We start from the raw sequence: 13,132 nt of genomic DNA, 5'->3' as shown, positions 1-13,132 counted from the left end.
AGTCCATAATTAGTCATAGCTCCCATATAAGGGTCACTTCTGAAATAATGTGTATATAGAAATAATTATACGGAATATTTTCCAGATCAGTCCATAATTAGTCATAGTTCCCATATAAGGGTCACTTCTGAAAGTCAATTAATAGGGGCTTTTTTTAATCACTGGATTTATTTTATTTCAAGAAAAAACTATCTTTGGAAGCTGAAATTTAGTTTTGGTCATTATTATCTGAAAATACACTGTATATGCTAATAGAAGGTCAAACAAAAATTAATTGTAGTGCCAAAATGGCGGTTCTGCAGCTAAAAGAAGTAAATCCAAATTGGATTTATTAAATCCAAAAAAATAGTTGGATTTAGCTAATTTCAATATGGTAATGCTTTGTATTCATAGAACAAAACCAAAATAATTTTAAAATAAATTAATTTGTTTTATTTTGCTATTCACCAATAGATGGCAAATATTTTTTAAAATGTGTAAAAATAGGAAAATAAACAAAATTCATGTAACTAAAATATTTCAGTGCAAATACCAATTTTTGCAACAAATTGTTACAAATTTTTTGGAAAATTTATAATTTTAATATTAAATTTTGAAATAACTCCATCTGTCGGCCGCTGCTTACATTATGATTTGAAATTTGTTTAGCATCGATTAAAACCTTTTGCCTTATCCACCTGGCGTGCAGTGCAAGAACTAAAATTTGGATTTAATAAATCCAATTGTTTAAAAAATGCTGCTAAAAGGGGTTTTACACTACAATACTTTGTATTATGATTATAGTTGTATTTTTAATAATACAAAATCATTTTCATTGTCATGATGTAGTTTGGCTTGTATTATAAAAAAATATTGTAAGGCTTTACATTATTGTACAAAATAATAAAAGAAGTATTAATACATTTTGCTTGTCAAAAATATAATTATTTTTAAATAACATTTGAATATTTTTAATTTCAACGAATTTATATCGCAAGGATTTGCAAAAATGGATGAAGTTGCGGTAGTTACCATTTTAATAAGTTTAATTAAAAAGAAGAAGGAAAAGAAGAATTTGAAAAATAAGATAGTTAAAAAAAGGTCTCTATGGAGTCGAGAGTGGCTAAAAAAAAGAAATTCTGGTAAAGATTTAAGTAACATGGTGCTGAAAGAACTTCAACTGGAGGACCCACCAAGTTTTGAAAATTTTTGCAGGCTTCCGAAACATCTTTTTAATAAACTGTTAGAAATTGTTGGGCCAACAATAACGAAGCAGGACACAATCCTTAGGCAAGCGATACCAGCCAGTACCAGGTTGATAAATTAATTTAAAGTGTTCTTCATAATATTGTATAATAATCTTACGAGCAGGTTGCTTATTACACTTCGGTATTTGTCAACTGGTAATACATTTACAGATATGTCCTATAGTTTTAGAGTATCAGTTCCAGCCATATCCATTATTATTCCTGAAACGCTAAAAGCTATTTATTACAATTTAAAAGACGTTTATTTAAAGGTAAATATGTTTGTTTTTAAATGCATATAATAATATTTACTTTATTGCATTAAAAGGGGTGCACAACAACTGAAGAATGGCTGGATGTGGCTACAGAATTTAATAATAAATGGAATTTCCCTATGTGCCTTGGAGCGATAGGTTTGATTCTTTATATCATTTAATTTAAAATACAATTATCAGCTTTTTTATATACATATATGTACACATGTAGACGGTAAGCACATTGCAATAAGGGCAAAGAAGTCTGATGGATCCTTTTATTATAATTATAAAGGATTTAATAGCATCATTCTCATGGCTTTTGTGGATGCTGATTATAAATTTATATTTGTTGATGTCGGGTCAAATGGAAGAGCAAATGACGCTTCAGTTTTTAATCAATCTGAGATAGGAATTGCAATTCGCAATGAAGCTCTCAATTTTCCAGAAAATCAAGAGTTACCTGGTTCAGACGTTAAGGTTTGTTAGTAAAATTGGAAACTTTGTATTTTATCTAATAAATCCAAATTTTCAAGGTTCCCTTTGTATTTGTTGCTGACGAAGCTTTTCGACTTTCAACTAGAATTTTAAAGCCATATTCACAAAGAAATGAACATGAAAATAAAATATTTAATTACAGACTTTCCCGGGCAAGAAGGGTATCCGAAAATTGTTTTGGTCAACTAGTCAATCGGTTCCAAATTCTTCTAAAAGAAATCACTTTAGATGTTGAAAAAGCAGAACTTATTACTTTAACCTGTTGTGTTCTACATAATTTTTTAAAAATAGAAAACCACAATGACGACTCTTTTCAATGTACTCAAAGAAATGCAACCTTAACAACTATTGAACATAGCCCGGGCCACAGATCTTCTAATGATGCATCTGCAGTCAGAGATATTTTCAGAACATACTTTAATAATGAGGGACAAGTTTCCTGGCAAGCAGAGGCTGTAACAAAATTTAACTTTTAAAACAAATATATATGTACTTTTAAAACAAACAGTATTTTATTATGTGTTATTATGTATACATACATATTACTATAAAAATAAAATGTAGAACTAACTATTTTAATTGCTATGTTCAATTATTAGCGTCATAATTTTTTTAATCAGTGTTTTTCTTTCTTGAGCGTTTTCAATAGACAATAAATGTTCTCTAACGAAATTTGAAAAGCTTTCAATATATGGATCAATTTGCTTTTTATTTGCTAGCGTTTTAAGTGCTTCTGTTGCTGCCTTTAAAGCATCATCTTCTTCACTTAATTCAACTGTTTGGCGTTTTGTTTCATGAACAGTTGAATCTAATGAAATCTTCTTTGGTGGTGAGGAATCTTCATCGGAAATTATTTGGCTCTGAAAATATTATAATTTTTATTAATAGAAACTCTGCAATTAATTCATTAATTTCTATTATTCGTATTGTTGTATGATGTTGCCCAAAATATATTGCGTTTAGTGGTGTCCGCTCGTGCGATGAATATATTAAAAAAGAAGTAAACGAATTATTAAATATTTCGGATTCGAGAACAGTAATCATAAAATAAAACAAGTAAGAGTGCTATATTCGGCTATGCCGAATCTTAAAGACCCACCATCACTACATGTGACGTAAATTTTAAGTAAATTCGGAAGGTGGATATATTCAAAATACATACATATATACATATGTACGTATGCCCTTCATGAGTCGATCCTTTTTTATTTGACCGCGATTTAATCATTCAACATTTATGCTGAGTTTTAATATGAACATCACAATGATTTCATACATACATATGTATGCCTGAGTTGGTCTTATATTCACTTACCATTTCTAAACTGTTTTTCCCCTTTCTTATTTTGATATATTCACGTAAAAACTTAAGTTCATCATACCAGTACACCGACGGTACGTAAACTTCGTCGGTACCCATTCCACTTCTTGTGAATTCTTTTTGTTTTTGAATTTCTCTGGCGTACTGGCTTCTTAGATAACTTATTTTTACCTGTAATTAAAATACATCCATATATTATTCCACAATAATACTTTTTAAGCTCTTGATAGTGGATGAGAGGAATATAATGGAATTCGACACAATCAAAACTCTTAAGGTAACTTACTTTTACATCATTTACTTTAATATCTGGAATTAATTCCTGCAAATTTTTAGTAATTTTTTCAAGAGCTTCGTTTCTTGAATGCTTGTTATGGTATAATTGGTTCCTCGGGTTGTAAAGACATGGATATTCCTGCCACAGATTGATTAGCTTTAAAACCGAGTTCTTGTCCCACTCCACCTATATTTGAATATACTTCATTGTTTGCATATATTATATATATATGTATATATATTAAAAAACTTACCTTTATTGCACAAATATTTTCCATTTCCATTTCAATTTCCATTTTTGTATTTTTTATTTTAAAACATCAAAAATGACTTATTTCAAAATGAAATGAACTCTGGTATTAAGTAAAATATATTTCTTTTTAAAAATTTTCAAATACTCAATACTTTTCATAACACATTATTTAATACTGGATACTTTTTAAATTTACACTACAACACATTTTGAAATTTTTATTAGTATTAATACAAAGTATTGTAGTGTAAAGTACCTTTAATACCACATAATTCATTATTAAATGATTGTATCCGGATAAAATTCAACATGAACATATTTTGTGTATATATAAATCATTTTCCAAAAATGTTTTCTAATTGGTCCATTATAAGCAGGGTAGGTAAAAATATCGCTCGCGATCACTATTTTATTTATATCGCTCGTTTTAAAATTTTAATTAGTTTTATGTGTTTTGCATTCGCTTCGTAAGCGATATTTACATCTTTTTGTTTTTTCAACTCGCTTACGAGCGAGTGGAAAACGAGTTGAATTCGAGTTAAATTCGAGCCGAAAATCAGCAAAATGTGTGTGCAAGAAACAGGTTCTGTTGTGGTAGTAAAAAAGAACCAATAATATGGGAAATAATTATGTATGTGTGATTGTGTAGCCGTAGGTTTTATGACGGTCTGACAAAGCAAAAGTGGGAAAGTATAAGAAATATATTGTCTACCTTTTTATTTAAATGTGTATGTTTTTCATCTGTAGTCATGTATGTACATATGTATATTGATGGACAATCTTTAAATTTTTTTTTATTTATTACTGCCGGTTTCTCTAAATGCGAAAGAACATTTTCTTTCTTACAAATATATTGAAAACAACAAATAAATTTAAAATGAAAAGATGGTACAAATGCTCCAAAATTGTGAAACAAATGGGCCAAAAATATATAATTTCGGTCGATAGTAACCCCTTAACACAATTTTAAGCAAAAAACCACTCGATTATAATTTTTGTGTTTCGTATAATATGGTCATATATGAAATACAGGAAAAATTCGAATACTTTTGTGAGGCAATTTTATGGACCTTTTTTAAAAAAAGTTAAATCAATTTAGGTAAATGTAATTCTTCCAAATTTTAAAGAGTGTGATATTATACCTTAGGACTCTCTATACAATATAACAAATTTAAATATTCATTTCAAAAACAAAAAATATTATTAAATTATGTTTCTTTTCAAAGTACAACCAAATTCGAATACTTATGTGAGACACTGTATGTATGTATATATGTATGTATGTATGTATGTATGTATGTATGTATGTATGTATGTATGTATGTATGTATGTATGTATGTATGTATGTATGTATGTATGTATGTATGTATGTATGTATGTATGTATGTATGTATGTATGTATGTATGTATGTATGTATGTATGTATGTATGTATGTATGTATGTATGTATGTATGTATGTATGTATGTATGTATGTATGTATGTATGTATGTATGTATGTATTGTATGTATGTATGTATGTATGTATGTATGTATGTATGTATGTATGTATGTATGTATGTATGTATGTATGTATGTATGTATGTATGTATGTATGTATGTATGTATGTATGTATGTATGTATGTATGTATGTATGTATGTATGTATGTATGTATGTATGTATGTATGTATGTATGTATGTATGTATGTATGTATGTATGTATGTATGTATGTATGTATGTATGTATGTATGTATGTATATATGTATATATGTATGTATGTATGTATGTATGTATGTATGTATGTATGTATGTATGTATGTATGTATGTATGTATGTATGTATGTATGTATGTATGTATGTATGTATGTATGTATGTATATATGTATGTACGAAGTGTCTACTACTTTGCAGCAAATAATGTACGTACATATGTATTTGCGTACATAATTTTACTGGGAAACTTATTTGGTTATGTCATATTTATATATAAATTGATTATGCCTTATAAATTTAAATTTATTCCATTTACAAAATTATGAAACTCGCGATTAACTCGTTTTGACTCGAGTTCTATTTTACGCTCTTTAAATTTTCAACTCTTATCGCGAGTTTAAAAATTAAACTCGCGAGTCGAATAGATTTATTCGCCGGAAAATAAATTATTTAAATCGCTCGAATTAAACTCGCTCGCGAGCGAATTGAATTCGATCGCTATCTGTACCCTGATTATAAGTCGTAGCTCCCATATAAGAAAAAAAACATCGTTTCAAAAAATACTAAAACGATATTTTTAGTATTTTTTATGTTTTGTGTATATAGAAATGTTTTGTGTATATAGAAATGATTATACGGAATTTTTTCCACATCAGTCCATAATTAGTCATAGCTACCATATAAGGCTCACTTCTGAAATAATGTGTATATAGAAATAATTATACGGAATTTTTTCCAGATCAGTCCATAATTAGTCATAGCTCCCATATAAGGGTCACTTCTGAAAATCACTGAATACCACATAATTCATTATTAAATTATTGTATCCGGATGAAATTCAACATGAGCATATTCTGTGTATAATCAAAATAAGATCCATAAAGAAATTACTAAATGATGGAGGGTATCATCGGAAACAAAACCTATGAAAAGTTATCTAAAAACTAGATACATTGTTAAATGGGTTTTAATAAAAAGTAGCTTGCTGGTGGTGGGTATTTAAGATTCGGCATAGCCAATATATCATCACTCTAGCTTGTTTCTCACTAAAATTGCTGTTCCACCACAGGCTCTACCACTTGGATGTTTTGTATAGTATCCGTTAATTCTGAAACAATTCTTTAGGGTAACGTTTGTTCAGAGACAAGTAGTACGTCAATTTCCTGAAGTAGTAGGAATTGTTCTACTTCATTCTTGTGTTGGCTAAGTCCGTTAGCATTCCAAAAACAAATTATTAGAGAATTAATTTTTTATTTAGCAGGATCTGCATGAGCATGCTTTGATTCTGCATTAATTGTTGAAACATATTTTGGATGTTTGCCATGAAACTGTTTATGGTTTGAATTAGATTCTCAATAGACTTTTGAGAATATGATTCAGGCGCAGGTACCCCCTCTTTTAATGCATGTGCATATAAAAATAATGGGGCATTATTTTCATTATTTGTTTGCAAATTTTCATTCTTCTTATTTATAAGTGTTCTATATTGGGCACTAGAAGTTAGTTTTGCATTAATTTGGGTAACGGAACCCTCTTTAGTCATATGGGCATACGATTTATTCTGATTACTTTTAATTTGTGATACTTCTATATTGTGCACTAGAAGTATTAGGAAGGCTTGCGAAGTTAGAAGCTTTATATTGAGCATATAAAGATCTTCTGGCCTTATTTGATTGTTGGATGTGTAGATATACTGGACATCCAGTAATAAAATTGTAACTGTATTAACTACTGTGCTGTTTTATGTTTAACTTGTCAACACCGTACAATTTGGCTGTCATTTTATGTGTTAGTGTTGCGTACAATTAGAATAAAATATTCGTTGATTCGATTTTCTTAATTGCATATTTTTGTTTATAATAGTTTTATATATATATATATATATATATATATATATATATATAGATATATAGATATATATATATAGATATATATATAGATATATATATATATATAGATATATATATATATATATATATATATATATATATATATATATATATATATATATATATATATATATATATATATATATATATATATATATATATATATATATATATATATGGCTTTAATAAATGTTTATTTAGTTCAGATGTATAAATATAACATATAATTTCTAATTATTATTAAAAGTATCCGAATAACGGATATTTTGCGACAAAATAAACATCACTATTGCACATTTTCTTCTTTTTGATAAATTTTTGTAAATATTGATAAATTTCTTTGATATTTGACTAATTTTAACGCCGGCTAATATATTTTGCATTATTATAACGCTAATCAATATAATTTAATATTTAACCAACAAACTTTGAAAAATGCAAATTAAATAATTTTAATTATCGCGAGTTTAAAAATTAAACTCGCGAGTCGAATAGATTTATTCGCTGGAAAATAAATTATTTAAATCGCTCGAATTAAACTCGCTCGCGAGCGAATTGAATTCGATCGCTATCTGTACCCTGATTATAAGTCGTAGCTCCCATATAAGAAAAAAAACATCGTTTCAAAAAATACTAAAACGATATTTTTAGTATTTTTTATGTTTTGTGTATATAGAAATGTTTTGTGTATATAGAAATGATTATACGGAATTTTTTCCACATCAGTCCATAATTAGTCATAGCTACCATATAAGGCTCACTTCTGAAATAATGTGTATATAGAAATAATTATACGGAATTTTTTCCAGATCAGTCCATAATTAGTCATAGCTCCCATATAAGGGTCACTTCTGAAAATCACTGAATACCACATAATTCATTATTAAATTATTGTATCCGGATGAAATTCAACATGAGCATATTCTGTGTATAATCAAAATAAGTTCCATAAAGAAATTACTAAATGATGGAGGGTATCATCGGAAACAAAACCTATGAAAAGTTATCTAAAAACTAGATACATTGTTAAATGGGTTTTAATAAAAAGTAGCTTGCTGGTGGAGGGTATTTAAGATTCGGCATAGCCAATATATCATCACTCTAGCTTGTTTCTCACTAAAATTGCTGTTCCACCACAGGCTCTACCACTTGGATGTTTTGTATAGTATCCGTTAATTCTGAAACAATTCTTTAGGGTAACGTTTGTTCAGAGACAAGTAGTACGTCAATTTCCTGAAGTAGTAGGAATTGTTCTACTTCATTCTTGTGTTGGCTAAGTCCGTTAGCATTCCAAAAACAAATTATTAGAGAATTAATTTTTTATTTAGCAGGATCTGCATGAGCATGCTTTGATTCTGCATTAATTGTTGAAACATATTTTGGATGTTTGCCATGAAACTGTTTATGGTTTGAATTAGATTCTCAATAGACTTTTGAGAATATGATTCAGGCGCAGGTACCCCCTCTTTTAATGCATGTGCATATGAAAATAATGGGGCATTATTTTCATTATTTGTTTGCAAATTTTCATTCTTCTTATTTATAAGTGTTCTATATTGGGCACTAGAAGTTAGTTTTGCTTTAATTTGGGTAACGGAACCCTCTTTAGTCATATGGGCATACGATTTATTCTGATTACTTTTAATTTGTGATACTTCTATATTGTGCACTAGAAGTATTAGGAAGGCTTGCGAAGTTAGATGCTTTATATTGAGCATATAAAGATCTTCTGGCCTTATTTGATTGTTGGATGTGTAGATATACTGGACATCCAGTAATAAAATTGTAACTGTATTAACTACTGTGCTGTTTTATGTTTAACTTGTCAACACCGTACAATTTGGCTGTCATTTTATGTGTTAGTGTTGCGTACAATTAGAATAAAATATTCGTTGATTCGATTTTCTTAATTGCATATTTTTGTTTATAATAGTTTTATATATATATATATATATATATATATATATATATATATATATATATATATATATATATATATATATATATATACATATGTATATGGCTTTAATAAATGTTTATTTAGTTCAGATGTATAAATATAACATATAATTTCTAATTATTATTAAAAGTATCCGAATAACGGATATTTTGCGACAAAATAAACATCACTATTGCACATTTTCTTCTTTTTGATAAATTTTTGTAAATATTGATAAATTTCTTTGATATTTGACTAATTTTAACGCCGGCTAATATATTTTGCATTATTATAACGCTAATCAATATAATTTAATATTTAACCAACAACAATGCAAATTAAATAATTTTGTCCCTTATTTGATTGACAGTCGGGCATTTCCAAATTGCCTAAAAATAGTGCTGGCCAATTGGAATATTGTCAAATATTCATGCATTAATCTAATAATGTCCAGATTTGAGTTTTTTCGCAAAATATCGTTTAAAATTTTTCTGCGATTTTATTTACAAATTATTTGTAAAGGTTAAAACTAGAATTTTTAGATTTTATTCTAAAAGAAACCGTAATTAGTTTTCGCTATCAACCTAAAATTACGGAAAAAAGTTTTATCTGAGAAAAAAATGTTTAAAAATCAACTTATCGTTGGCTTAAAGAAGGGTCTACAGTAAAATTCGTATATTTGTCAATGGTTTATTGAAGGTGATTTAAGCTATTTGACGTTTATGAATACGATTTTCCTGAATTTTGCCTAAAATTGCTTAATAAACCTAAAATAAATTTTTATAAATACAGCCGTATAACTTTAGATCTAGTCGACTGATTTACATTATTTCTTTAATGTAAAAAAATTTAAAAAGTGGAACACTTCTGCTAAACATAAGTAACTATGTAATTCTACCTTATTCTAAAATCCCTATTTAGACAATTTTCATAGGCATTCCAACACTTCCATAATATTTTAGCCGCAAATTAATTATTGTAATTGAAATATAATCTTAAGATTGATAAAATTTTATCAAACAGTTATTCCTATAAATTTTACAAATAAAAGTTGTTAATTAATTAGGAAAATCAAAAAAGTTTAACCAAAGCACATAGGTCTAGAGTTACGTAATTTATGGCCAAAACTCAAATCGCGCAATTACTTTTTAGGTACTGCAGTGTTGAAGTGTTGAAGTTTTCGTAAAAATTACATCAGAATGTGTAAAAAATGCTATTTTTTCGGAGTTGTTTTAAATTTTGATTCATAACTATTCCCGATGTGAACCGATTTTTCAATACCAAACAACTTAGGAAAATGAAGAACATTTTGGGTGAACTTGGTTAAATTATATTGCTTTGTTTTAGCGTGAGCGTGTTTTACACAGACGGACGGACATAGCTAAATCGATTCAGAATTTGATAAGGACTTTGTTTGTGTTCTTGGTGTTACACACGGAATGACAAAGTTATATAACCCTCTATCACCACTGATGGTGGTGGAGGGTATAAAAAACATTGTTGTGGGGCTAATATTAAAGCTATACCATAGCAAACATATTTAAATGAAATGAGATTCCAAAGGAAAAGTATTTGTCCTTAATAAGCAATAATAATACAAATAACGCATCTTCGCTCTCACGTCACGTTTTAGTATTAACTCTTTTTTTCGGTTTCAGTACTAGTTTGCGGATTTATTGCGTAGAATATAAAATATTATAAACAGTATGGTCTTTAATTTGATATATGACACAAGAAAATAGCTTTAGCAGTTCCAGAGATTGGGTCGCCGAAGTCGCCAAAAAAATCGGGATTTTCAAAACTTTGAGGCTCCAGTGGCACGGGTTAACATTTTCCAATAGTGCTCAAACTTTGACAATCCTAAAATTTGACAGAAAGAAACATTTTAGAGGGGTGCCCCAAAAAAATTCACCCATTTTTTCCATATGAGATAAAACCACCCTAATGTACATTGTTTCGTTTGAGTTTTTTATTTATTTTTATTTATTTAGAACTTATTTAGTTTATTCAGTATAAAGTATTACAAAGCACTTTTTTATTAAGATCAGCTTGTTATTCATCAAGTAGCCAAAATAGGAATAATCTTTATATTATAATGGTATAAAATAGACACAGAATTTCTGCATAGGTTTCAAGTGTATAATTTAATACATATAAGTACAAAAAGAAGTAAAATAAAAGCAAGATCAATGAGATAAATAACTGATTTATAAGAGAAAATATATTCACCACTATTTGGATATAAACTGGTTTTGAGCGAAATTGTGGGGAGATGCATGAGGTATTAACAAATAAGTAAATGACAAATATGTAACACAAGAAATTTATAAAGAATAATTTACAGTAACAAACATTAAATTAAATGCACTTGAATTTTATTATAGAAAAAAAATACATAATTTTATAACAGCTAACATTCTCCCCCACTAAGGACAACAGTACTTAATCCATGGAGGTTTCACTTAATTTGTAGGATATGTGCTTTCTTTACTATCAAAAGGACTATTTGTAGGTAAAAGGGCAATTTTTGAAATTGGTCGTCTATATGTTTTGCCATTTAAAAATAGCGTTACGACTCTTACAACTCCATCTTTACCGGGGTGGACGTCTTGAACACGAGCCAATGGCCATTCACCTGGAGAACATCTTTCATCTAGGATTACCACTAAATCTCCCTTTTCTGCATTTTTATTGAGTTTTAGCCACTTTGGTCGTGCTTGGATGCGTGATAACCATTCATCAGCCCATCGACGCCAAAAATGTTGTTTTAAGCTTTCAACAACTTTCCATCTGTTAAGTCGATCGATGTTAACATCAAGTAAATCTTGATCTGGAATGCACAGCGTGGGTTCGCCAATCAAAAAATGGACAGGTGTTAGGGCGTTACAATCACTAGGCTCACTACTGAGTGGACAAAGAGGCCTTGAATTGAGACAACATTCGATTTCGGCCAGAAGTGTTGTTAACTCTTCAAAAGTAAGTATTCGATTGATCATAATTCTTTTCAAGTGGTATTTTGTAGATTTTACCCCAGCCTCCCATAAACCACCAAAATTGGGCGAGGCTGGTGGTATAAAGTGCCACGTTGTTCCATTCAAAGCTAGTTTCTCAAGCATGCCGGAATTGAAGTTTTGCTTCTATTGTATAATATTATATTGCTCCAATAAAATTTGTTCCACAGTCCGAATACAAATCTGTACAGACACCACGACGTGAAACAAAGCGTCGGAAAGCGGCCAAAAAGGAATCTGTGGAAAGACTCGTAACTGCTTCCAAATGCAAAGCCTTCGTCACCATACAAATAAATAAGCATATATAACCTTTAGTAGTTATAGTGTTACGAGCTGTTGATTGCTTAATTGTAATTGGACCAGCATAGTCAACACCACAATGTTTGAAAGGCCGAGTAGGTTTTAAACGAACGCTTGGTAAATTCCCCATCATCTGTTGGGCAACCTTTGCGTTGTATTTGAAACAAATTATACACTTTCGTATTACGAATTTAGCAAAATTTTTTCCATAGATTATCCAGTATTTTCGCGAAACGTAGGATTGCATTTGATTTAACCCACCATGAAGCGTCTTCATATGTGCATCTAAAAATAGAAGATATGACAACGGATTTTGTTTTCTTAATAAAATGGGATGTTTAGAGTTGAAACTAAGTTCAGAATTTTTTATTCTACCGCCAACTCTCAATATATTTGTCGAATCTATAAATGGGCATAATTTTGCTATAGGACTTTTTGAAGATATGAAACCTTTCTTTTGAAGTTCAAGG

The 13,132-nt window shown here is 29.0% G+C and overlaps 3 protein-coding genes across 4 annotated transcripts; 1 reads left to right on the top strand and 2 right to left on the bottom strand.

The window, feature by feature from the left end:
• The first annotated feature begins 605 nt into the window (after positions 1-605).
• Positions 606-2,543, top strand: LOC119611377 (putative nuclease HARBI1). Of its 2 annotated transcripts, XM_037966940.1 has the most exons (6): positions 606-1,293; positions 1,351-1,498; positions 1,555-1,639; positions 1,713-1,715; positions 1,776-1,960; positions 2,017-2,543. In XM_037966940.1, the coding sequence occupies exons 1-6, from the start codon at positions 989-991 to the stop codon at positions 2,452-2,454; spliced, it is 1,164 nt and encodes a 387-aa protein (XP_037822868.1). In that variant the 5' UTR covers positions 606-988; the 3' UTR covers positions 2,455-2,543. The 2 variants fall into 2 exon arrangements, with proteins under 2 accessions (XP_037822868.1, XP_037822867.1); XM_037966939.1 differs by having other exon boundaries at positions 607-1,293; positions 1,713-1,960.
• A 10-nt stretch (positions 2,544-2,553) lies between these two features.
• Positions 2,554-4,018, bottom strand: LOC119611379. The gene is made up of 4 exons (XM_037966942.1): positions 3,830-4,018; positions 3,586-3,762; positions 3,294-3,470; positions 2,554-2,838 (listed from the first exon to the last, which is right to left on the bottom strand). Exons 1-4 carry the CDS (start codon positions 3,869-3,871, stop codon positions 2,554-2,556), a joined length of 681 nt encoding a protein of 226 aa, XP_037822870.1. The 5' UTR covers positions 3,872-4,018.
• A 7,795-nt stretch (positions 4,019-11,813) lies between these two features.
• On the bottom strand, positions 11,814-12,467 carry LOC119611378. The gene has a single exon (XM_037966941.1). The coding sequence runs from the start codon at positions 12,465-12,467 to the stop codon at positions 11,814-11,816; it is 654 nt and encodes a 217-aa protein (XP_037822869.1).
• Between the last annotated feature and the right edge of the window lie 665 nt (positions 12,468-13,132).

This window comes from Lucilia sericata, unplaced genomic scaffold, assembly GCF_015586225.1.
Source record: "Lucilia sericata isolate MDLA Ls3-8-SP2 unplaced genomic scaffold, ASM1558622v1 Contig001437F_arrow, whole genome shotgun sequence".
Lineage (NCBI taxonomy): Eukaryota > Metazoa > Arthropoda > Insecta > Diptera > Calliphoridae > Lucilia > Lucilia sericata.
The sequence above is the reverse complement of the archived record's forward strand: the minus strand, read 5'-3'. Positions and strand labels throughout refer to the sequence as shown.